Genomic DNA, 27491 nt, shown 5'->3' on the forward strand with positions numbered 1-27491 from the left:
CTTGATGTGTGGAGAAGCCTCTTTTCAGGAGACTTTCCAAGGGTTGTGACAGCCGTATCCAGACAGAGCTGGAGGAAGGGACTATTGTCTCTCTTGTATGGGAAAGGGGGGAAGTCAGTCAGAGTTTCTGAATACGTGAGCAATACAGACATAACAAAAGCCCTGCTGGATCGGACCAAGGCCCATCAAGTCCAGCAGTCTGTTCACACAGTGGCCAACCTCAACCAGCCTCTAGGAAGCCCACAAACAAGACGACTGCAGCAGCATTGTCCTGCCTATGTTCCACAGTACATCAGTAGCCCCTTGAAGCAGGTATGCAAACCAAAAGGTCCGGACCCACTTAATATCCTTCCTACCGCCTTCTTAAGATGGATACTTCCTGAGCTGCAGCAAACTGCCAGCCATGGGGCAGGAGGGAGCACAAGCCAAATGCAAGTTTTTCTAACGGTTCTGTGTAGCTACAGTTTATTAGAAAGACAGTTTGCATACAGGAGTAAAAGTTCCAGACTTTTTTTGGGTGGGGGGAGAAGGGTAATGGAGAGATAATTAAGGCTTTTGGGCTCATCAGCCCCAGGAAAGCCTGATGTCATCTCTTTAGTGAGGTTTGCTTTGCAAACAAGAAGAAAAATGTCCCACTGCCATGAAGACAGGCAACAGGAGATATTGAGTAGTTATTGCTTATGTGCCGGATTGCCACATCTCGCCAAAAGTTCCTTCTCGAGTTCCAACATCTTCTGGTAAAACTTCTCAGCCAGGTCGCTGTCGATATCCATCTGAATGACACACAGAACACAGGAGTGAAAGGTTAACAGGATGAGTTAAACCCTTTCTCTCTTAGGAAGCCTGTGTGGGGCACCATGCCAGTTGTTCACTAGCATTACCGTATTTACTGGATCTAATAACTGCATCGGAGCCCCGTGCGCAGAGTGTTAAGCTGCAGTACTGTAGTCAAAAGCTCTGCTCATGACCTGAGTTCGATCCCGACGGAAGTCGGTTTCAGGTAGCCGGCTCAAGGTTGACTCAGCCTTCCATCCTTCTGAGGATGGTGAAATGAGTACCCAGCTTGCTGGGGGTAAAGGGAAGATGACTGGGGAAGGCACTGGCAAACCACCCCGCAAACAAAGTCTGCCTTGGAAATGAGGGGATGTGACGTCAGCCCATGGGTCAGGAATGACCCGGTGCTTGCACAGGGGACCTTTACCTTTACCTAATAACTGCATGCTTTATTTCTTGGTCTCAATTCTGCTAGGCATGCACATCCTTCTCCCAACTGGAGCTTATGGGGGCTCACTGCCTGGCCAGGTTATTCTAGTGGTCGCTATTTATTAGTATTGAATGCCATCTTGTTTATTAATTATATGGAGTGCAGAATTTTTATGAGGTTTTAAGGTATGTTTTAATTGATGTTTTATTATGCATTGTTGTAACCAGCTCTGAGCCCAGCTTGCTGGGAATGTGTGTGTGTGTGTCAAGTGCCGTCAAGTTGCTTCCGACTCCTGGCGACCCTATGAATCAATGCCCTCCAAAATGTCCTATCTTTGACAGCCTTGCTCAGGTCTTGCAAATCGAGGGCCGTGGCTTCCTTTATTGAGTCCATCCATCTCTTGTTGGGTCTTCCTCTTTTCCTGCTACCCTCAACTTTTCCTAGCATGATTGTCTTTTCCAGTGAGTCTTGTCTTCTCATAATGTGACCAAAATACGATAGCCTCAGTTTAGTCATTTTAGCTTCTAGGGTCAGTTCAGGCTTGATTTGATCTATAACCCACTGATTTGTTTTTTTGGCCATCCACAGTATCTGTAACACTCTCCAACACCACATTTCAAAGGAATCTACTTTCTTCCTATCAGCTTTCTTCAATGTCCAGCTTCCCCACCCATACATAGTAATAGGGAATACTATGGCATGAATTAACCATATCTTGGTGGCCGGTGACACATCCTCACACTTCAGAATCTTTTCTAGCTCTTTCATGGCTGGGAATGAGGGCGGGCTATAAATACGAGGAATAAATAAATGAAATAAACTGAGAAGACAAGAGTCACTGGAAAACACCTGTGCTAATGCTAATCGGCTGCTTGGGGTAGCAGGAGCTAAATTGAGCCCCCTGCATGTAAGCCAACTGGCCAGTGCTATCAGCACACTTTCAAAAGGAACGGCACAGATGCAGTACTGGTAATCTGGAATACTGCAGAAACGACACATGCAATCCCTACTCTCACACACAGGATTCTTCATCTTGCTGGGGATATACACACCAAAGCTTATTTTAATGTCCACCAGTCCCACTAGCTGGCTGAAGCTGCTTCTTTAAAAAAAATCTACTAGAAGTATTCGTGCAAGTAATAAACAAGATCATAGGATACTGGTATCAAGGCTTGTTTTGCGTGTTTTTTTAAATACAGAATTCTATCATCTCATGTTAACATAACTCCTCATGGGACTGGTTTCTTAGTTTGTGTGTGTCCTTGTCTGCATGGATACACAGCAAGAGTCTCTTCCACAATGTGCTAACCAAGGGGCCACAAAGTTGTGTTTTTTAAACAGTCTCTGTATGCATAGTAAAAAAAAAAAAGGAAATGCCAAATTTTATTTTAACCCTCCCTAAGGTTCCAGGCTATGCATTTCAATGAGGCTGGGCCAGGAGAAGCTCTTGGTTAAGTGTATATGGTAAAATGTACCCTGTCCTGGAGTATTCTGGCCTTAACGGTAAGCATAAATCTGCTGTCTAAGGCAGCTACCGCTCCTCACGAGAGGCCTGCCTCCCATTCCGTATGTCAGAATACATGTGGATATCATGAACGAAACAATAGTTGTTGCATAATTTTCATGAATAGATATGCGTACCTTGCGGATATCAACATAGTTCTTCCCAAAGAATGTGGTACAGCTGTGAAATTTCACCAGTGGGTCCAGCGCCTCTGGCTTCTGCTTGAACAACCAAACCTAGATGAGAAGGGCAAAGCAATGAACAGCATGCTGTAAGCACCCTTCATTCAGGACAAACTCTGCCAATGCCAAGGACCCTCTCTGCAAAGCTTAGCAGGTACCAAAAAGGTTAGGTGTGAGAGGTGGAAGAAAGCCCACACAGAGAGGTGAGCGATATGGCCAGGGGTTGCCAGCTCTGGGTTGGGAAATACCTGGAGATTTGGGGGGTGGGATTGCAGCAGAATATAATACCATAGAGTCTACTCTCCAAAGCAGCTATTTTCTCCGAGGGAACTGAACTTGGTCTTCTGGAGATCAGCTGTAATAGCGGGAGATCTCCAGGTGCCATCTGGAGGTTGGCAACCCTAGAGATGACACCAAGTTACACTCAGGCATGAAGTATTGGCATAACATTTGGAAGCAGTATAGGAATATTGCCATATCTTGGACTGTTACCCCAACAAGTTGTCAAGGGAAGTGGGAGCAGTGCTCTATTTTCAATGGGAGAGAAAGGCTGGGGCTCAATATTACCTATCCTAAAAAACCAAAATCCTTGCTCCTTATCTCTCAGGCTACACATGTGGCAGTTGGTAAAATCGGGAGGCAATAAAATGGGCTATACCATTTCAAACTGCAGGAAGGGGAAAAGCAAACTTTTTCATTGCTCCCCTATGTAAAAACTCCCCACAGCGGAGAAAGAGGTTCTAGCCTGGCTCTACGCCTGCTGTGCTAGAATTCCACTTACAGAAAACTATTAACATAGGGAAAGTTTGAACAGAAAACTATTAACATAGGGAAAGTTTGAACAAAGTAATTCTTTCCCCCTGTGGTCTGAAGGGGTGCAGTTCTGAGCAGTCAGCCAGCTTATTCTGCTGCATAAGTCGCCCAGGTCTCAGTGTGTGGGGATAGGGCTACAGTCCTCTGTGGCGTGAGAATAAGCTCTCTACCCATTTTCAGAGGCATTGCTCATTCTTGTAGAAGACTCTTTCATGCCAGTTGCTTTGGAAGAAGAAGTGGCCTGGCCACAGACAGGAAGGAGCTGGGCTAAATGAGAATGGCTAGGAGAACAGTTGATGGAAAAGCCCAGGGGTCCCCAACCTTTTCGAGCTGGTGAATACTTTTGTAATTCTGACCCAGGGTGGTGGGCACAACCACAAAACGGCTGCCATGGGAGGCAGAGCCAATCACAAAATGGCCATCAGAGATATCAATTTACTAGAAAAACAATATGTATTAAATGAGTGTTAGGGAGAAATGGAGGATTTACAAAATAATTAACTTTTAATGGAAATAATCAAACGCTTTTTATTATACTAATCCATTTATTATTAGTGAGATTTACTATTTCTTCTTTCTTTTATTCTTATTTTCTTTTTTCTTCTTTCTTTCCTTTATATGATATTATTAACTATTAATCTTTTTTTTCCCTTGAAAAATATAAATGTCAAAGAGATCAATAAATATTAACAATAGTATTAGGATTAGAATTTTGTGCAAATGAGATTACTAATTCATCACAAGATGAAGGGAGGTGTAGGGGAAGTCAACAATTCTTTATTATATATACACTTTTTAACAATGTTAGTTATTAGTTTAACAATAACATATACAATAAAAAATAAAAACTATGTGATTAATAATTTTGAAGAAAATTATAAAAAAATAAAAAAAATGGCCATCAGAGGAGATGTATCCAACCACACACACACACACACACACACACACACACACACACGAAGCTCAAGTGCAGGGGACAAGAAGAGTAACTTTAAAAAAAATACACTGGGAATGAGGAGTGAGAGAATAAAACCCACCCTGTGATGGCAGTCACTACCAAAATGACATTTTAATTTGCAAAGCCAATCAGAATCCAATAGCCAATAAGAAGCCCTGCTGGAGAGAAGCCCCACCTGGCCCCATCCACCTTTTAAGAACACATCTGGTGGGCACCAGAAAAGGTGTTGGTGGGCACTATGGAGCCCTCAGGCACCACGTTGCGGACCCCTGGAAGAGACCTTTCCCTACTTGCTCCACTGGGAGGCAGCAGCCAGCCAACAGAAGCAGAGAAGCTGGCTGGGAACCACTCGATTTAAAGGGCCAACGCCCGCCTGAATGCCACAGGTTAAAAACACCTTACCTGTGCTTCTGCTCCATTGTAGGGCGTCAGTGTATATGTGTGGGTGAAAAGGCGGATCTGGCAGCAGAGGAAAACAGAGTTTAGTTTTTCTAATCTCCCTTCTACAACACTGGCACTAGATATACATTTTCAAACAGGGTGGGAAATGCTACCTGGCCCCACCCTGCCCCGCATAAATATTTACAGCAACCAGCGATCATGCAGAAAATAGCCACTCTGTGACCTCCCCAGTTACCAAACAACGAGACAGCATTCATGCCTTGGATTTATACTTACTAGCAATAAGCCAAGTCCTTGGTCTACAAATATATCATTTTCTCCCACACGTGCTTGAAGTTTCCCAAACTTTGACCACATGAAGCTGCTTTATGATCAAGCCAGACCCTGGGATCTATCCAGGCCAGTCTTGTCTTCTCTGACTGGCAGCAGCTCCCCCCAGGGCCTCACGTAGAGGTCTTCCATATCATCTGCTATCAGATGCTTTTAACTGCTGATAACCGGGAAGTGAACCTGGGCCTTTCTGCATGCAAGGCAGATGATCTACACCGGGGTCCCCGATCTTTTTGAGCCTGTGGACAACTTTGGATTTCTGACACAGTGTGGTGGGAACAGCCACAAAATGGCTGCCACAGGAGGCAGAGCCAGCCACAAAACGGCTGCTGTGGCTTACCTTCAGGTACACAGCGAAGATCCTTGTGTTGAGGTAGCAACTGCTGCCAAAGCAACATTTCTCAAAATCTGCACAGCCAATCAAATCTCCAGTGGCCAAACGGAAGCCAGCCTCGCCTGGCCCTGCCTACTTTATAGAAGCACTTGGCGGGCACCAGAAAAGGTGTGAGTGGGTGCCATGGCACCCATGGGAACCATGTTGGGGACCCCTGCTCCACAGTGAGCCATGGTCTCTCCCTCAGAAGCTGCCCCCACTCACCAGCCACATGATGGGGAAAAACAGCTTCCAGATGAAAGAAGGCATGATATTAAACGTCATGTTGGTCATCACAACTCCTGGACACACGACGCTGGAATACAGGCCCTGTTGGGGAAGAGGGGAAACAAAGGAAAAAGGGTGTGGGGGGAGTGAATCCAGCAGACCACATTTAGGTAATATGTACGATGACTTAGATTACTGGGCGAAGGATGACCTGCCCCCCTCTTCCAGGTAGCTTCCCACTCTGCTACCTTTATGAATGCCAATTGCTCCAAGTCGCAAGGGGATTATTTCTGAGAAAGCATTCTGCTGGGGAGACCACAAGGAAGGGTCTCCCGAGTGGCTTCTTGCAAATGGATATCCGGGTTGGGGGGGCCCTTCGAAACATTCGATCCCTTAAGAGCAGCTACGTGTGTCGCGGTTCGGGCCGTTAAGTGCCTACACTCTTAGAATGTACCATTTACTGAGAAATGGAGTTATCTTATACAGCGAGACACCACTAGACCGGAATCAACGGTTCCTAGAAACTTGTTATTGCTTCTAGGACATCTCTTGAACACGCCAATAAATTTATAATAATGGACAAGAGTAGAAGTATATATAAAAAACACATTTATTTACATTATACAATATATGCTTTTTGGTTGCAAAGCCTTAAAATATCATATAAGGATAGACATCATTAGTCTTAAACATGTTTATGTAGCAAGTAATCATTCACATTCTCTATGCCTCCATAAAGGAGTATTTTAGTCAGAATATACTCATAAAGTATCCTTAGTGCAATGCACCTTCATTCAGAATATAAGGTTACAGAAATCCTGTCAAAATATGGTTAATTCTTTGGAGAAAGATTTGGTTAGAAGCATCCTAACTTAAATCATTCAAAACATCATAACATTTCTGTACAGAAGACACACTATACCTTGCTGTGTCATCTGTGTATGTGCATTGTGCATATCTCACAGAGTACAGAGAGTCTCCTTTCCCTTCTCTGGTCTCTTGCTCTGAGGAGGTTCAGAAGTCCCTCTGTTAAGTAGAGGACGTTCTGACACAATCTCAGAGGTCTAGCTATTATCCCTGTATTCAGGATGCTTCTTAGCATTGGTAAGCCAAATAGGCTTAGTTTGTAAGAATCCATAAATCTGATGGACTCTCAGTGTTCCAATACATGGAAAGATCACTGCACTTAGATTCCCATTCAAAGAATAGGAATTCTAAGGGTCTCTATCCTCTTCTAGGAATAGAGCAGTCTCACAAGAAGACTGTGAGTAAGATATGTTGAAATATCCAGATCTTGATATTTCAAGATATCTGAGAACTTCTGTCCACGCAAGGATCAGAGTTTCAATGTTTTACATCTCAAGCCTTTTGAGATGGAGGTGCTATGCCAGACAGCTGCAGTCTGCCAGCCATAGGACTCTAAAATGCAAGCTGTACTGTGGCTCTATTTATACTGTTTCTAGACCCATTAAGAGTGAAGAATGTTCCTTTTCCTTCAGGAACGTCTCTTCCTTAGCCCTCGAAAGGATAATTTTATTTCCCTTTCGTATCCAGAATCAGGAGCTTTGGTGGTTTCTTTTCCTGTCTTCTGATATCTTATTGCCCAAATATGGACATCCTTTCCTTTCAGTCCTCTGTGCCTAAAGTATAAATCCTTATTTCTGAGTTACATGATTAAGTTACATATTTAATTTCTATACCATCCTCTTCGTTAGGACTATACGCATTAAATGAAACTACTTAGAAACCTGTAGCACAACGTTTAACTATATAACTCATGAAACACAATTATAGCTGACATTGTCACTTTACAAAGTGTTGTTTACATTAGTTTAGCAGGTTTGCATTCTGCTGCATTCTCTGCTGCATTCTCTGCTGCAAGATTACAGTAGAGCAAGGAAGCATATTATTCTTATGTTGAGAGAACTATTTTTTAAGCACACTTCCAACTATTAATGCACTCTTAGTAGATTAAGATTCTGACATCTGGCAGCTAAGGCAGAAAGATGACTTTTACGCTGCCCCTTCAAGGGCAAGCCAGAGTAACTTTAGTAGTTAGCTTTGATTAGAGCTAACCTTGAGTTGCCTCTCAGCATGACACAGAGTTGCCTGTCAGCATGACACAGACTTTCAGTATACATTACACAAACCTCTGTATGTGTATGATGTGTTTAAGCTCTATAGGGAATTAATTCTGCACATGTTCATAAGATACCATGATCATGTCAGAGACTGCTACACGTGAATTACAACAAGACGACTAATGTGATGCAATAGATAGAAGGTCCAGGCTGGAACCGGGGGGTCCAGAAAGAGTGAGACTTGCAATCTCAGCCTAACTTTACGCTTGCTTGCTGTGAGGATAAAAACACAGGCCTTTTATGCGTGGCCGTTTCCCTCACCATCACCCCTCTGAAGACTTCGGGTCTCTGTTTTGATTATGCATGCTGTTTCTGACTGTCAGAGGTTGCCTTGCTCTCCCCCTGCATTTCCCCATGTTTTGTCTGCGTTTTGAAATCCATTATAAAACAGGTCCCTGAAATCTCAGGCAAAACACATGGAAGAAGAAGAGGAGTTGGTTTTTATATGCCGACTTTCTCTACCACTTAAGGAAGAATCAAACCGGCTTACAATCACCTTTCCTTCCCCTCCCCACAACAGACACCCTGTGAGGTAGGTGAGGCTGAGCATGACTTGCCCAAGGTTACCCAGCTGGCTTCATGTGTAGGAGTGAGGAAACAAATCCAGTTCATCAGATTAGCCTCCACTGCTCATGTGGAGGAGTGGGGAATCAAACCTGATTCTCCAGACCAGAGTCCACCGCTCTTAACCACTACACCACACTAGCTCTCATTTGGCTTTTAGAGATATGCTTGTTTAGATCTCCACTGAAACATTTCTGTACAAAGTTGAAACAAGCATACAATTGCTCTCATGTGCTGCAGCCTATCTTTATGAACACTAAGGGGAATAAATGTAATTTTTTTAATAAAGCGAAGTGCTAGTACAGAGACTCCGACAGTAGTTTCAGAGTTCCTGCAAAATCCTTGGTTTATAATATGTATTCTATAGATTAAAGAATTTAAGAGCCATAATACACAGGGCATACCACTATGTATGCAGGGGGAGAGCAAGGTGACCTCTGACGCCCGGAAACGGCACGCATAATCACAAAGACCCGAAGTCGTCGGAGGGGTGACGGAGAGGGAAACAGCCACGCATAAAAGGCCACAATCTCGAGAGAACGGCAGTGTACAAATATGATCAATAACTTAAATACATTTGAATCAATCTGTAGAGTTTGGGAAGGAGTTTTGTAAATGAAAACGTTGAATGGTTCTCTGCTGTGCAGCTCTTAAAGTCACAGGACTCTTTGCTTTGCACACTTGCAGTGTGACTTGGCTGATGAAAAGTACTGCACTGAAATATGGGAGTCCCTGTTGCAATGTTTGGCAGTAGGTTTTGGAGAACTCAATGTGTTTCAACCTCAGTATCCCTGTATCTTTGAAATGGGAACTACTGTGGTACCCTCAATGAATCGCTGTACATTCACCGCACATGGAACAATGCCTATGTATGTGATCAGAAATGATTGGGAACAAATGTTTGCAGTTACAAGGACTGGGCCTTCAGGGTTCTAGCTTGTATGCATGAAGACACCGTGCCCATATTTAAGAGAATGCACATAGGAGAAATTGGGCCAGCATGCTCAATTGCAAATGGGGTGTGTGTGCGCGCATCCATACTCCTTCTATGCAAGCACCAATGTGTACACACTGCACATGTGGTGTGTGTCTGGAGTACAGAGATTGGTAATGCACCCTGCATGTTTTCTAAGCACTACACAGGACTGAGGAGAAAAGGTTGCTGGAGGATGAAACAAAGCCAAGGCGACAGCAAAACCTTCCCCAAAATAGCTCAAATCCTGCACTAAGAACAAGCCACCTGCGTACCACTCTGTGCCCTGAACAAATTAAGAAATTAACCAGGTTTGTACAAAACTCTTTAGATTGCCTAATTTTTTTCTCCACCAGCAGATCACAGAGAGGAAAAATCCTAGTAAGTCCCCACCCCCGTCCAGGTTCGGAAATTTCACCAGGCACTGCTTACAAATTTAAACCCAATCTCCACAGCCATATGGACTAGAAACCCTTTTTAATAAAACACTCTGTGGCACATTATGTCTCATCACACTTCACTAACGTTCACTGGAAGATCACCCCAACCTCATCCCTCTTCTGAAAAACGACAGGCCATTGCGGAGAAGAAATCAACACCCCCCTCACCTGCTTGTTGAAACGGCTGTTCAGAGCCATGCTTGCAAGGTCAGTGGCATACTTAGAGGAGCTGTAGGCCTCTTTGCCTTGGCTGTGCTGGTAGTCGTCGAGACTGAAGTTAGACTTGCGGGCGCTGATCGAGGAGGTCCAAATGAGCTGGCTAGGCCTTTCGAGGCCGCTAAGCAAAGATTCCAGCTGCCGGATCTGGGAAGACAAGAAACCAGGTTTTCAGAAGACTCCAACTAGAGCTGACGACGACTTGAAGAAAAAAAATGTCCTCTCCCTGGAACAGATGCTCGGTGTGCATGGGTGGGTGAAGCTTTCCATTGCATGGAGATAAAATCACCTGGTAAATAACATCTCATTAAAGGGACAGGCGGGTTTTTTCCTCCAGGAAGTTGGCAAACTTATGTATAACTAAGGTTGCCAATCTCCAGGTGGTAGCTGGAGACCTCCAGGAATTACAACGGATCACCAGATGACAGGGATCAATTCCCCGGGAAAAAATGGCTGTTTTGGAAGGTGGGCTTTATGGCATTATATCCCACTGAGGTCCCTCCCCTTTCCAAACCCCATGATCCCCAGGCTCCGTGACCTAATCTCCAGGTATTGCCCAAGCAGGACTTGGCAATCCTATGTATTGCACATGATTCTCCCTCCCCCAACCAACATGTAGTCAGGCTAGCTAGGGTCTTGACTGAACCCTGTTTTGTTTTCAGGTTTCAGTTTTTATTTAAAAAATGTAAATATAAAAAGCAGAAGACTACATATAACAAATGAACAAAGAAAGGAAATCAGAATTTTCTGATTTAAAAAAAGATAATAAGTAATTTTTTCCCAAGACATTGACACAGGGTGCAAGAAGAAGGAAGGGAGTCCTCTCAAATGATCACGTAACCCTTGGGCTTCTCAGAGTCTTAGGGCCCTCTACTTGCAGTAAGAATGCAAAGAGAGCTTTAATCTTCGCAGGACATCTGAAACATAAAAGTCCTCAACAGGGCATGAGTAGAGAAAAGCCTCTTTACTGTGGACTCGGCTAGATCCTGACCCTCTCCCAGGCAAGAACTCAATTGCTTTCATTCAGAGCAACGTCAGAACTGCTTACATTATAGTTATACAAGTCCTTGAGATGAGCAGTTCTCTTCTGGGATAGCCTTCGATAGAGGTTCCCAGTGTTCTGCCCACGGGTACCATGGCACCCACCGACACCTTTCCTGGTGCCCGCCAAGTGTTTTTAGAAAGTGGGCAGGGCCCAACGGGGCTTTTCCCAGCAGGGTTTCTGACTGGCCCCTGGAAATCTGGTTGCCTGTGCAGAGCTTGAAAAAGTTGCTTTGGCAGCAGCTGCCACCACAGCATAAGGATCTTCACTGTCTTACTGAAGGTAAGCTGCATGTATTGAGGGGAAAAAAGCATGTTCTTTTTTAAAAGGCAATAAGTTGAACGGATCTTCTACCTGAAATACTGAAGAGTTCTATTAGAGCTATGCATAACCTAACACTCTGTGGGAGGCTCCACCTCCTGTGGCATTCCACAGGGGTTTGCATGCTGAGAAATGTGAGGGGACCCCTGCTCCAGCACCCAAACAAGGACTGGTTATGTGCCCCTCTTCCCTTGTAGCCTGCCATCATGCCCAGCGCTGGGGTCATTGGTTTAAAAAGCATGCCGCAGATGCTTAGCAACTACAACCACTGCCCAGTTTCCTCACTCACAAAAAGTCATATTTCAATGGGCTTTCAGCTGTCGACTGTACACAAGTCGAGTGCCACCCTTCAGAATTACCAATGCCAGGCACACAGAAAGAGCACCACGGGGGGAAAGTGGGTGGGGTAGAACTGATCCTAAATGTGCTCATGATCTGCAAGTGGGGATTTGCACTTGGGAACTGGAAGCTCAGAGCTATGTCTCACTCTAATTTTTTTTTCAAAAGCCTTATTTTCTTTCTCTCGCACCCAAAACGGCAGCTAGTCCAGAACTAACAAGGGCGTGAGAGAACTGGAGAACCAAACGCTCGGAGCCTCCTACGAAACTGGCACCTAGAACTGAATATGCACTACCTTGCGTGGGTACCTGTAACCTGTTGCTAGCTCCCTTTGGGTTCAAAACACAAAACCGAGTCGCTGGGCCGAAAGGTTCCCTACCAGTATGAAATGCCCAAAAAAGTTGGTTTCAAAGACTTCCTGCAGGCCGTCGGGAGTGACGCGGTCCTCTTGGCTCATTAGGCCTTCTGCTGTGGTCAGCATCCGGACGGCTCTCCTGCAAACACAACAAAAAGCTGCAGTGTATTCGGCAGAAGAGGGAAGACGGCTGCCCTTAAGTCGGACAATCAGTTTTAAAATATAATCACTGCCCCTTCTTACTCAAAGTGTGGGTAGGGAAGATTATTTGGCGGTAATAAGAGACCGATCTCTTTTTTCCCCCTAGGGGAAATGACAGAATCTTTAACTTTCTATTTGACATGTCCTAGAGCAGTTCTTTTGCTACAGTGCGGGGACCCACTTTTCAGTGGGTTCTCAAAACCACAGCAAAAATTCAGGGAAGTATCTGGAATTTCTTGAATGTTATTATGATACGCTGAGGTTGCATCCTGTATTGTTTTTAATTAGACTGTAAGGCATTTGCCTTCATGCCTGGCTTGTGTTATCCCTGGGAGGCATCTGGCTGGCTATTGTGGCCACTCCGAGATCAGTTCACCTGGAGAAAATGGCAGCGTAGGCAATTGGACTCTATGGCATCGAAGTCCCCCCCCTCCCCAAACCCCGCCCTCCTCAGCCCCCCAAAATGTCCAGGTATTTCCTAGCCTGGAGCTGGCAACCCTATATGGAAGCTTGCTGGGGTACCTTGGGCCATTCACAGACTATCAGCCTAACATACCTCATAGGGTTGTTGTGAGGATAAAAGGGAGAAGGAAAGAATGTTGTAAGCGACTTTGGGCTCCCATTGGAGAGAAACGTGGGGTATAAATGACATAAATAAGCAGATAAATAAAATCATGTTGGCCCCCATATCTGGAGTTTTGTGTGCAACTTGCTGGCTTTGAGGAGGAGGAACTGGAAAAAGTAGCAGAAGAGGTACATAACGGATTCCACGAAAGGAAGGAAATATTTACACTTTTCCACTTGGATCACTGAGGAAGGACGCAACATGTTATACAGCAGGGGTAGCTGACCCAAAGGGCTCCTGTTGCACTTAAGAGTTCTGTATGAGGAGGAACTGGGCCAAGAGCAGCTGGTTATGCCTGAAAAAACCTGCACCCCTTGGAAGGGGCACAGAAGCCAAGGGAGAGGAGGGAGATTAGGGAAAGGTCAGAGGATGCAAGACCTTGAAAGCAAGGAGCAAGTTCACAATGAATGCGATACGGAAAAAGGAGACCGTGAAAAAGAGAGGGGGAAATATGATGCCAGAATTGTTCCAAATACTGATATTGTAACAGGAGTGCAACGTGCCTGGCAAATGAAGTTTGGCATTTGCCTAGGAGTTTTCCTATGCCTCCAGCTGCAGCAACTTTGACAAGAAACAGTGCTGCAATTAGACTGCTTCCAGTTCTTACGGAGCACTAGCTAAGCATACTGCAAACTTCCAACACAAAGCCATTGATTCCTAACTTTTTTTCTGCCGAGGCTCAGAATTAGAGTGTAAAGATAGTCTTTTGCATTTAAGGCGGATGGCCAACTGGGGCTACTGCTCTTGGACAACAGTCAGCGGAATTGCAAAGAACAGGAGGGAAGGTATATTTGTCCTCTAGGGTACGTGCATCTAAACAGGATCCATGGCAGAAACTGTACATTCAGAGTCTCCCAAAGGAAAGCCAGAAAAGCCCCAAAGGGCTACAGATAAATGTGACCCTCTTTTTTCCTGCCTCTGCCAGTCCTATCCAGGCCCTGGTAGTTTCTCATCTGGCCCCGTGGAAAAGCTCTTATTTCCAAGGATTTTCTTGGCTTTATTGTGGGCCGAGGCACTTTTTCCCAAACCAAGACATGGATCCAGAGCTCTGCCCTCACATCAAGAGTGAGCAGCAACAGAGACTGGAAGAGTTCTCTCCACTATGTCTTCCATGGGCCCCTCAACCTTTGCCCAATTCATAACATAAGAAAAGCCATGCTGGATCAGACCAAGGCCCATCAAGTCCAGCAGTCTATTTACACAGTGGCCAACCAATGCCTCTAGGAAGCCCACAAACAAGATGACTGCAGCAGCATCCTGCCTGTGTTCCAAGGGACCTAATATAATAGGCATGCTCCTCTGAGACTGGAGAAAACCGGTATGCATCAAGACTAGTATCCATTTTTATTAGTAGCTATGGATAGCCCTCTCCTCCATGAACATGTCCACTCCCCTCTAAAAGCCTTCCAAGTTGGCAGCCATCACCACATCCTGGGGCACGGAGTTCCACAATGTAACTATGCATTGTGTGAAGAAATACTTCCTTTTATCTGTTTTGAATCTCTTACCCTCCAGCATCAGCAGATGACCCCACATTCTGGTATTATGAGAGAGGGAGAAAAGCTTCTCCCTGTCGACTCTCTCCATACCATGCATAATTTTATAGACCTCTATCATCTCTCTCCTTAACAGCCTTCTTTCCAAGCTAAACAAAATAATGCTTTCTTGCTTTTTATAATACCACCAACCATAGCTTTACTTTTTCTTCAAGTCATATTTATGTTACTCATACTGTCGACCTAACGGGTTAGATCCAGATTAACTGGCATTTTCCACCAATTCTCCCTTCCTGCTGCAGATCCACCCCTTCATGCTGCTCCCCAATGACCTCTATCCCTCATGAGTAGTACTTAATGGAGATCAGTGGGCTGCAATGAAAAAGAAAAGTTCTGAAAAGTTCCACTGATAGAAAATTCAGTCTGGATCCAACCCAACATGCATATTATCACAGCACATAATGAGTTGGATCCAGGGCAGTGTTCCATGGGTGCAATGACATTTCTGGCTCTCCCTGCCCATGGCAGCCCGAAATGCCCCCTGAAATCCTGTTTCTAGGAAGAAGGGACCCACAGGAGCAGGATTTCAGGGGCATTTTGGCCTTCCATGGAATGAAGCACCAAGAAAGTTGCTCTTCACAAGTCTTTGCTCCCATGGAAATACTGTGCTGGATTCAACATGTTGGGGGGAGGGACTACACTGGTCATTTAAGCATAAGTACTTTCACTCACACTCACGTTCACCCCCCATCTATCTCGTTTGTTCCTTGGAGTTATGCATGAGTTTCCCCTCCATTAGAGATGACCTCACTGCCAGCCCTCACAAATCCTGGGACTTCCCATCCCTCTATTAACTTGATACTTCCCTCTCCCCTGAGCTCAGCCCGCTTGAAATCCCCGTGCATAAGGCAAAGCGCGGGACACAGAAGCTTGGTTTCTCTCACAGCATGCAGACAGCGAATTACAAAGCAGCATGTTAAGGGGTGGGGATTCAAATACTTCCTGCTTCCTCTGAGTTCTTTCTGAGCAGAAGGCTTTTAAAAATGAGGCTTGGGTCTCTCCCCCCACCCCGAATTCCTTTCAAATAGCTCCATTCTTTTTGTTCTTAAAATGCTCTTAAAATGCTTTTTTATGGGGCAATTGGGTTTGGGGGGGACTTTTCTCTCAGTACAGCCAATTACAAAGCAGCACTTCAAGGGGCAGGGATTCAGATACTTGGAGACTGCCAGTTCATAGATTCCCAACAGAAAAGTGTGGGTCCAGCGAGCAATGAACCGCAAGTAAAACTCCCATGCATAAATGACCACTGATGCCTAAAGATAGCTAGCACTTTCATTCTGCAATATGCTTACTCAAACACTGGGTTTGATCTTATGTGGGGAGAGGAAGGAAGGGTCCCACCCTAACAATTCAAGTTAACTGGCAGAGGGAACAGACAGTGAATCTGGGCTATGTTTTAACTCAACTTCTTGTTTCTGATCCTCTAATAATTTAATATTCATGCCATGAAATGTAGCTCTGTGAAGTCTATAAATGTACTTTATACTTAAAATAAATTTTGACATTCTAAGAATTTCAGTTGGGTTCCATGCAGGAAAGGAAGCAGAAAAGCAAGACAGAGGCCTTGGGTAAATGTTTTTGCTTTCATCACAGTAGAATTGTGGCAGTCTATCTCAGAGCAAGGAGATCCATGAGAGTTCTATGGGCTTAGGTTTGTAACACAGGCAATGACGAAGACCATGGCTACAATTTCACTTGGCCACCCAAAGCAATCTCCTAGACACTGGAACATTCATTCATCCCTTCCATTCGCAAAGCCAGGCAAGATCCACTGGTTAGCTGGATATGCTATACCTTGAGAAGAGGCCATTTACAAAAGCTGAGAAGCTGATGCGTGGATTTACCATGATCCCAGCGTTCAAGAAGAGATAATCCACACGCTGAAACCTGCGCGACAGAATTAATTATTGTTAGTTACTGCCAGAAGAGAAGGGCAATCTTGCACACTTGCTACACAGAACGGGTCAAGCAAAAAACTTGCATTGGGACCCAAGTTCTGGTTCAACTGGCAACCATCTTCCTTTGGCAGCTAGTTCGTACAGTTTGCAGAATTCAGTGACAATGCTTGGACCAGACAGATTCAGCTGCAGGCTTCACAGCCTCCCAACATACAGAAAAGTGGCATACAAGGAAAAGATTGGGGTGAATCGTTTTCTTCAATATGGCAGTTTTCTGCTTGCAAGAATTCATCTTCTTACAGCAGAGCATTTAAATATATAACCCCACCTCACCTGGAGCCTGAAGAGGTTTAGACCAAGAAATGCTTTACCCCCCTCGAACCTGTGGATTCTGGGCCATTATGCATTACAGGAGGACGGTGCAGGAAAGAACTGGTTATAACACAGCCCAAGGCTCCAAAGACAAGTTTCTAACTTTCCCCTCTCCAGTTACAGCCCTCCAATTACATCTCACCACTCACAAGTGTCAAGAAGTTTGCTACCACTTGAACACAGTAGCATGACACCAAAAGGTAGCTCCATTATGCCATAATGAAGGCCAAAAGACACACCGAGGTAATACCATGGTAACTTCCTCTCCTGGCTCTGTCAAGCATCCTTTCCAACAGGTGACAAGGAGTCACAGGCAGGCTTTAAAGTTTAAGTTGTTTGGGTGACTTGACCTTGAATTCAAAATGTGTGGAGATGGAGGAAGAAGAGGAAGTCGCTATATACAAAATGAAAAAAAGCTGGGGGAAATACTTCTGTGCCTTTAAACAGGTTTCTGGCTCAAAGCAAGAAGAAAGCACACATCTTGAAACAGTAATATGTCTTTGTATTTCCAATGTTAAAAAGCTAAAAAATCTTTCAAAGTGTGGGTTAAAACTTGACAACTTTCCATTAAGCAAGTACTCCGTGTTTTTACTGCCTAATCCATTTCCCCAGAAGTAAGTCCCATTTAAATCAACAGAGCTAGCCAGGACTGGGGTCTTGAAAGAATACATAGAAGAGAAAGTCTGTACTCAAAAACAGTTATCACTGAAATACACAAGATCTGCACCTTTTAAAAAGAAAATTATTCAATTTTTAATAATAAAATTGTTTGGGCTCATGGAACTTTAAAACTCAGCAGCAATCCACACAAACTAGCTTGGCATCTTGTTGCCAAATGATGGGGCTTCTCACGAGGCAAACTAGTATCTGCTTGCACTAGCATTATTTCTGTCAATTCTTGAATTGTGGGTTGGGACCCCAAAGTGGATCACAGGGCCAAAGAGGGTAGAGGTAGAACAGGGAATGCTGGGAGAAGAAACAGGAAGTTTGGTTTTGCCTATACAAGCTGAGTATCCCTTAACTGGTCATCTGATATCCAGACAGATCTGAAAACTGGACCTTTTGAGCCAGCATTACTCACAGGCCTTCAGCAGTGCCACTGATAGTTCAGTGTACACAAAATTCTTAAAAATATTGTTTAAAATTACATTCAGGCTATGTGTAAAGTATATATAAAACCTAAATGAATTTCGTGTTTAGGCTTGGGTCCCATCCCCAAGATATCTCATTATGTATATGCAAAAATTCCAACATATTCCAAAATACAGAAATATTTGAAATATGGACCACTTCTGCTCCCAAGCAGTCCAGATAAGGGATACTCAACCTTTTATGACATGGCCATAACATCCAACCTGCTGCTGAGGAGGAGGAAGACAGAGGAGGAGGAGGAGGAGTTGGTTTTTAAATGATGACTTTTTCTACCACTTAAGGAAAAATCAAACCGGCTTACAATCACCTTCCCTTCTCCTCCCCACAACAGACACCCTGTGAGGCAAGTGAGGCTAAGAGAGCTCTAATAGAGCTGTGACTAGCCCAAGGTCACCAAGCTGGCTTCATGTATAGGAGTGGGGAAACCAACCCAGTTCACCAGATTAGCATCCATCACTCATGTGGAGGAGTGGGGAATCAAACCCGGTTCTCCAGATTAGAGTCCAACTCTCCAAACCACCGCTCTTAACAACTACACCATGCTGGCTCTGCAATATACTTGTAAATACATAAAATGAAAAATATAACCTTGCTTAGCGTTAACTGATGTGAGATTTTTGTATTTTATACCAGGGAGCGGGAAACTAGTGTGGAGTTACTCTACTTTTTGGGACCCACTTGCAAAGTAAGTTTAATAGTGGGTCCCACTTCAGAAAGTTTGGCAGCCACTGATGACTGTCACAATAGTTGTCACGTAAGCTTATGAAGGATGAATCAAGATCTACCTTTATTACCCCAGGGGGCCTAAAAGAAAGATCTTACATGTCAAAAATCTGGTTTCGTCATGAACTTTGATTGAAAAGTAAACCTAGAATAACTTCTCCAAAAATCATTGTGCAGGAAATGTCAATTATATATCTTGAAAAACTGTGCTGGAAAAGTAGATACTAACCTATGGAAATTTATGGCACACACACAAAAAAGGTAAGTCTTCAAAGTGCTACAGGCAAGTACAAAGCTATTTGAGGGTCTAAAAAAATAAATACACAGATTGGAGAGAGGAGGAGAAAAGATCTATCTTAAAAATGGGAAGGGCTTCTTTGAACTAAATAAAACCTCAGTTTACAGCATTCAATAGCATGAAACTGCCTCTGTTTTGATTTGAGTATAAAGTGCCATCAAGTCACAAACAACTTATGGCAACCCAGTAAGGTTTTCAAGGCAAGAGACTAACAGAGGTGGTCTGCGTGGTGACCCTGGTATTCCTTGGTGGTCTCCCATCCAAGTACTAACCAGGGCCGACCCAGCCACTAGCTTCTGAGATTTGACAAGATCAGGCTAGTCTGGGCCATCCAGGTCAGCGCTTATAATAACCATTGCAGGGTGGGATTGAACTTCCTTGCTGGCTTGTTGAAAACAGCAGTTGGCTACAACTCTGGCTACAATCTGGGGAATCCTGATAATGATGGAACTGGACTTTGGTTGCAGGTGTAAGATGTTCTGCTGCCCATAGATTCCGAGGACTTGCAGAACAGCATTCTTGCGGGCGCTCAGTTCCTTACCCTGGCAACCCAGACAGCGTTCCCAAGCTTCTTATCTGCTGGCAAGTATCTAGCTCCACCTTAAAAGGCTTCCAAGTATCACTTTGCTACATTAGAGTAATACGGCTATACGTGGTGTAGTGGTTAAGAGCAGTGGACTCTAATCTGGAGAACGGGGTTTGATTGCCCACTCCTCCACATGAGTGGCGGACGCTCATCTGGTGAATCTAGTTGTTTTTCCCACTCCTACACATTAAGCCAGCTGGGTGACCCTGGGCCAGTCACAGTTCTCTCCGAACTCACCCAGCCTCTCCAACCTTACAAGGTGTCCGTTGTGGGGAAGGGAAGGTGTTTGTAAGCCGGGTTGATTCTTCCTTAAGTGGTAGAGAAAGTCGGCACATGAAGACCCAACTCCTTCTTCTACTTACAGAAGTCTGCAACATGGGGGTGGGCTGGAAAACTACAGCGGAGAACTGTTTGTGAACAGGGCAAACCAAGGTGAGTTAAGGGAATGATTCCTTGCATCAAGCCCCAGGGAGTCCCACTCACACCGTCCCCGCCTTTCCGCGTACCTCTTCTTGATCTCTTTGGCGGCATTTAGGACCGATTCCACCCTGCCAACGTCTACTTGAACGATGCCGATGTCTGCATGAGGAAAGCAGGACAACAGTGTCTTGCGGGTGGCGTTGGCCTTCTCCATGTTCCTGCAGGCTAGACATAGATGGAGGCTGGCATCTTCCTGGAGCAGGCGCTCACACAGGGCAGAGCCGATGCCGCTGCAACAGAAAGAGTAATGAGGCATGCTATCAAATTTATGGGTCGGCTGCTTACAGGAACAGCCTGAAGAGCACAGGTAGCCCACCCAAACAGCTCATTCCTTTCATAAGGAACCAACAGAAAGAGTTACAAAATATGCTATTGCATTTATGGATTAAGGGATTACAGGAACAGCCTGACCACCACCAAGCCCTTGTACAGCAAATGTATCATGCTAGAAGAGCACAGAAGCTAAAATGACTAAACTGAGGCTATCATATTTTGGTCACATTATGAGAAGGCAAGAGTCATTGGAAAAGACGGTCATGCTAGGAAAAGTTGAGGGCAGCAGGAGAAGAGGAAGATCCAACAAGAGATGGATGGACTCAATAAAGGAAGCCACAGCCCTCAATTTGCAAGACCTGAGCAAGGCTGTCAAAGATAGGACATTTTGGAGGACTTTGATTCATAGGGTCGCCATGAGTCGGAAACGACTTGATGACACTTAACACGCACACAGAAGAGCCAGGACATTCCACACTCATTACAGAAAACTCCCTGGCAACCCATATACTTTTATCAGGAAAATGTCTCCCTGGGGCAGCAAGTGGAACTTCCTTATGATAGGTGACAGTGACCAACTCTTTCAGAAATTCTACAATTGTTACTGCAGAGACTTCTCTATTCAGTCCTGGTTCAATTAATTCTTTTTTTGGAGACGTCTGGAGACTTTGGATGCCTGGAAGCGAAGGTCTTAATGCGGAGTAATGGGAGGAGTTGAAAGCATGGGTCTCCATGGCACTGCCATGCTGGGTTATTGAGAAGACCCACTGATCTGGCGCCAACAGGGGAGGAGAGAAGAATGTAAGCAATGGCCAAAGTGAAGGCAGGAAAACAGTAGAGAAATTGCCCTCAGAAGTAGTTATCTTGCCCTAGTTTCTACAGGCTCCCTTGAAGAATATAGAAGAGTGAATTACAAAAATTCTTGATTATTCTGCCTTGAGACACCCAAGACACTATAACCCCACACTAACCAGGCACCTACTTTTCAAAAAGCACCCAGCAGGTATCCTAGACATTGCAGTTTCACACATCAACATCTGAATAGAAAGATCATCATGCTGATACCTAAGTGCCCGGAAGCTCCTCAGAAGAGCTGTAAGGGTTTCTTTCCTTTCAACGAGAGAAAACACCAAAGACAGATGGTGTCTTTGTAGTAGCTGCTTTATTCACAAATATACAAGGAAAGCCCAAGTGGAGACCAAGATGCAGTCCTCAGACAAGCCCACCGCCCTAGATCAGATCACCAGAGAGAGAGAAACCCAAGCCTCGCTAGTAGGCATCCCCTTAACACCATCCTATCAAGGCACCAGAGCCTTCAAACAGGTACAGCTGTACACACCAGCAGAATAGTTACAGGCCATAATATATATTAGAGGTCATCCACTTTTCAACAATGGTCATATGTGGTTTATTGCCTAAAATACAGCTTGCGCTGCCCAAAGAGAGCAATCTTTATTAACATACATGAACAGATCACGTCCAATAAATGAATGAAGGATTTTATTATTACGGCGATAGCCAGATAAACTACACACCTTATCAGTTAAAACCGATTACATAATTAAATAATTAAATTAAAACCTCTCTCTACAAAATACAGATAAAGTTATATCAATTAAAATCACCACACTCACAAGGCATATAACGATTAAAATCAATTAAAATCACTAATACCCTTCTCCGAACGAATTTTAATAGCTACAGAGCAATACTTGGCTACTTGCAAAGATCGCTGAGAGTCTCCCTCCCATAAGAGGAATTTAATTTTCTCATCCTCTGAACTGGTCTCCATCATGTCAATAAGAGGTAGAATTAGTTTCTGACGAATTCCAATAAATGAGAATGTCAGCCTGTTTATTGACAGTTGTCTCGGCTGTTGTACTGCAAACCAAACATGCTAGACACGTTTGTCTAAACGGGGGATATGTAGCATGGACACATCTCAGTGCTTCTTCACGGTCCAGTCTTGTCCATGGTATATTTGCCTGGTTTGGTAACCATTACGTCTATTTTGCAAAATCTTTTTATTTTGAATTGGGAAATTTCCCGATTCAAGATTTCCCAGAAAGCTCACAAAACTGGGCAGCACCCATAAGCAAACTGCACTTTGAGTGCCAAACGTAAAGGCCAGCGATCGAGCCGTGGACGTGTAAGCGTCTGCGTGCTGCGTGCTGCGGTTCAATTTCATCCGGCCCTAGTCGTAGGTGGCAGGTCTGTCCGAGAACCAGATCCGATCTTTCTAGCATTAGGCACGGTTCGTCCGACACAACAGACTGTTGTCTGGGGCGCGGGGCTACTTGACAAAAACCAGAGGATGAAGTCCGAGGGGGAAACACAATCCCTCCAGTCACACCCCGCGCTTTTGGGACAACATGATCTGAAGGGTGGGGGCAACCGCTTCTAGCTTCCTTCCCGAGTCACTGGACGGGATAAAAATCCCTTCCTTTCGCACCGTTCACTGGTACGTTACAAGGACACCGTTGGAAAAAACCCAGAAGAGAAAGCACAGACCTTCCTATCCCACCTGTATATAACAAGCATTAAATGCAGTTGTTTCCTGGAGTGGCAAAAAAGCTCTCTGGGACCCCCCCGTGACAGATATTCCCGTGCAATAAAGCAGAAGCTCTTTGGGGAATCTCTGTGTATATTCCTTTGTGACCCCCCAATATTTTCTCACAAACCGAGAAAGATTTGAGAACACTAGGGCAGGAACTGAAAAGAAGGCTTATGTTGGTGTCACAATTTAACCCTAAAAGAAATGGAGGCTCGAATCCTGCACAGAGTATCTACTAAAGGGTTTCCATCAGTGGAGTGCACTTTCTCTGCCTACCCCGCACTCCACTGCAGCCCCTAAATGCCGCTCATGGGGGACCTTCGGGAACAGCATGGGGGGGCAATTGGGGTTTTTTTGCAGGAGAGGGAGAATCAGTGAAAAACCCCTGTCCCCTATGCAGAAATGGTGAGATCCAACCCAAAGGAATACTAGACCAACGCTTATTAAACTGTGGGTCGCAACCCCATAGGGGGTCGCATAACTGAATGTGGGGGTTGTGAAAAATTTGGCAACAGCATGCAAATTTGCTTTTGTCTTTCATGGTAAAATTATATGTATACCAAAGAATGGTTTTAAAATAAATTTATTTATGATTTATTATCAGTCAATGTTTGATTTGTAGACCTATTTTATATACCCGGGGTCGCGTAAAAATCTCTCGGGCGCAAAAGGGGTCGCGTGTGGAAAAAGTTTAAGAAGTCCTGTATGAGACAAAGGGGGCCCCTAAGCAGGTATATGATGCATTTCTATCAACAGTGAGTAGTCCCCACAAATAGGAGATTTAGGGAGAAAGATTTCCAAGTCACAGGAGTCTCATCTCCCCCCACCCCACAACTCCCAGCATCTCCTATTATTTTCTAGGAACTAAGCCCTGGTGAAATGCACCAACTACAAACCCCACACAGTCCAATCCCATGCACATAGCAACTGTTAGCCCTCGGTTCAAGAGACTTACACACAAGTAAACACACAAAGCATCCAACTGCAAATTCTATCTTGCACAGGGTTGGATTTCAAACTTTCAGATGTCTAATCCCCCCCCAAGAAGCACAAAAAAGAGCTTTGTTTTGAAACAGGCAGAATATTAACAGGTGTCCCCACCCCAAGCACCCTATCTGCCCAAACTAATTGTATAGAGATTGCCAGAAAAAAGCCAGTGACCCAGAATCAACCTCTTCCCCCAAACAGGCAACTTCAGGCCATGCATGATCTCTAAACCTTCTCTAGTTTTAAATTCTGAACCAGTAGTAGGTTCCATTTAGTTATTGCAGATAATAGCTGTCAACAGACAATTTTCGGAGTTCAGTGCCCCTTGAAAAGCCCGGATGTCCTTATCACATCCTGTGGCCCAGATTTCATTCTGTGAACAAAGTCTTTATTTTTGCTTGCCCTGAATTTAATTTCACCAGGTGACCCCCAAGCTCTAGTTTTGTGATAGTGAGAAAAATGTCTCCCTGTACAATTCTGCAGCCCTCTCTCTTGTGCCACTTTAGAAGGGTTTTTTTTCTAAACTAAAAAGCCCCAGACGCTTTAGCCTCTTTTTCACCCATACCAAAGGTGATCCTCCAGTACCTTTTCCAGTGCCAAGATATCTTTATTGAAATAAGATGACAGAAGTGTACGTGGTGTATTCCACATGCGGCTGCACCACTAATTTGATACTGGTAGTTTTATTTTCAGTGATGTACAGATAGAGAGATTCGAGGCCAAGTTTCAAACAACAATCCTTTTCTCTAAGCGCTGGATCCAGACTAAATTGGCAATATCCATCAATTCCAGTTTCCGCCTGCAGACCCCTCCCATGTCATTCCTCAAGTCCCCCTATCCCCCAGGAACATCACTGCACAGAGATGCGTTGGTTGCAGTGGAGGGAAGGGGCAAAAAGTTCCATTCCACTGGTGGAAAATTTAGACAGGATCCACAATTATTACAATACCACTGAATCCTAGCAATCACATTTGATTATGTTGAAAATCTTAACAAATCCGTAATGCAGCCAGGGCCGGATTAAGACCTTTAGAGACCCTAAGCACTTAAAAGGTTCTGGTGCCCCCATATATATGTAATTCAAAATATAAACAATAATAAACCATCAAAAAATAATATATCGAGCCTAGTGTGATTATTTTCAGTTCCCACTTTTTCTTCATCCTTATGTTTTTAAAGGATAACAGTAAAAATTGTGATGTTTGGGGTTGAGTCACTGTATGTATGTAATTTATTGTAGGGCCCCCTTTTTGTGGCCCCTGGGTCAACTGCACCATTTGTGGTTTTGCACCGTAAGGTCCATGGTAAATCCGGCAATTGCAATTTTCTGTGCTGCCCCCCTTCCCTTGATGCCCTAACCACATGCTTATTTTGCCCTGAATGCAGCTAATACGATACAAATGATAATATGATACAAACGTAAAAAATGATTTTAGAAATGGCCCCAACCAAATTTAAAATAACCAGATGCGGTTTGACCCTTCCTCAAAAATCCTTAACACAAATGGGCCTCTCGCCACCTCTGCCAAACAAAGAGCTGACCAAGGGCTCTAGGCACAGGAAGAGTCCCCACTATAAGGAAAAACGCATAGGCCAGGGATAACTAACTACCGGCACGAGTGCCAAACCGCACCTTGCCAGGCCGTTGTGTTTGGCACCTGGAACCAGTTTTGTAATCACAGTAAGCCCTGGAAGAACTGGCAGAACCGCTGGAGCTCCCAGTGCGCCTGGTCATGTTCAGTCCCCCCCCCACTCTTGTCTTCTGGTACACTAGCTAGAGCACCAACATCTGTGCACATAGCCTTGCAGGGGTTTGGAGCACAGCAGGCACAAAGATGCCTACTTCTCAAAGAGGCAGCATTCTGCTGCTTAGCGAGGAACAAATCAGCTTCTGCTTTCTAGCATTTTTGGCCAATGCAAAATCAATAGCATAACTGAGAGGCACTTATTAAAGGGGGAAAAGTCATGACATTTTAATATTGACAATATTTTATTTTTAATATATAAACACAAAAATATATATAAACAGATGAGGCTGCATTTAGAATAGGGCAGGGCTGTCTTTTCACCCTCATCACCCTAGAATGTCATTTTTCTCCAAAGTCACCACTGGCATCCACCACCACCACCCACTTACTTTCCAGCCATAAGCCACAATGGAGAACTCCAAATAAAACATAGTAAGGATGATCAAGCCAGAGACAAGCACATAAGAAAAGCCCTGCTGGATCAGACCAAGGTCCATCAAGTCCAGCCGCCTGATCACACAGTGGCCAACCAGGTGCCGATAGGAAGCCCACAAGCAAGGTGACTGTAGCAGCATTGTCCTGCCCGTGTCCCAAAGCACCTAATATAATAGGCATGCTCCTCTGAGACTGTAGAGAATAGGTATGCATCATGACTAGTATTCATTTTGACCAGTAGCCATGGGTAGCCCTCTCCTCCATGAACTTGTCCGCTCCCCTCCAAAAGCCTTCCAAGCACCTTTCCAGCCACACTGATTTCAAAGGGAGAGACTATGAAACACGTGCATCATGCTGCCAATGAAAGCCAGTGGGGTTTAGACGTGCTTCTAACTCCTGCTTCTAACAATGAGGAAATTGAAATGGTTGAAGACTTTCTATTCCTTGGCTCCACCGTCAACCAAAAGGGAGACTGCAGCCAAGAAATCAGAGGGAGATTGAGACTGGGAAGGGCAGCCACGAAGGAGGTAGAAAAGATTCTGAAGCGTAAGGATGTGTCCCTGGCCACCAAGATTAAGTTAATTCATGCCATCGTATTCCCTATTACTATGTATGGGTGTGAAAGCTGGACAGTGAAGAAAGCTGATAGGAAGAAAATAGAGTCCTTTGAAATGTGGTGTTGGAGGAGAGTGTTACGGATTTTGCCAAAAAAGCAAATCAGTGGGTTCTAGATCAAATCAAGCCTGAACTGACCCTAGAAGCTAAAATGACTAAACTGAGGCTATTGTATTTTGGCCACATCATGAGACGATAAGAGTCACTGGAAAAGACAGCATTGCTAGGAAAAGTGGAGGGCAGCAGGAAAAGAGGAAGACCCGACAAGAGATGGATGGACTCAATAAAGGAAGCCACAGCCTCCAATTTGCAAGATCTGAGCAAGGCTGTCAAGGATAGGACATTTTGGAGGACTTTCATTCATAGGGTCGCCATGAGTCGGAAGCGACTTGACGGCACTTAACACACACACACACACTCTCCTGCCAGGAAACCTGCATTCACACGTTACTCTTGGCTGGCCCGAGTCAGACATCCACATGGCTTTTCACACATGCTTCCCGCACACCCCTTCCAGGCATCGCCTCCTCCTCCTGCCTCACCTGCTGGCTCCAGTGACCACCGCGACCCTCTGCATGGCCCCGCCGGCAAGAGCAGAATGAA

The 27491-nt window shown here is 44.6% G+C and overlaps 1 protein-coding gene across 1 annotated transcript; it reads right to left on the reverse strand.

The window, feature by feature from the left end:
• Nucleotides 1-593: 593 nt before the first annotated feature.
• On the reverse strand, nt 594-27491 carry HSD17B7 (hydroxysteroid 17-beta dehydrogenase 7). Its single transcript, XM_056845692.1, has 9 exons — nt 27431-27491; nt 20303-20506; nt 16562-16654; nt 12410-12524; nt 10281-10475; nt 5992-6096; nt 5064-5120; nt 2846-2944; nt 594-773 (listed from the first exon to the last, which is right to left on the reverse strand). Exons 1-9 carry the CDS (start codon nt 27463-27465, stop codon nt 672-674), a joined length of 1005 nt encoding a protein of 334 aa, XP_056701670.1. The 5' UTR covers nt 27466-27491; the 3' UTR covers nt 594-671.

The sequence above is a fragment of the Euleptes europaea genome, chromosome 2, assembly GCF_029931775.1.
Source record: "Euleptes europaea isolate rEulEur1 chromosome 2, rEulEur1.hap1, whole genome shotgun sequence".
Lineage (NCBI taxonomy): Eukaryota > Metazoa > Chordata > Lepidosauria > Squamata > Sphaerodactylidae > Euleptes > Euleptes europaea.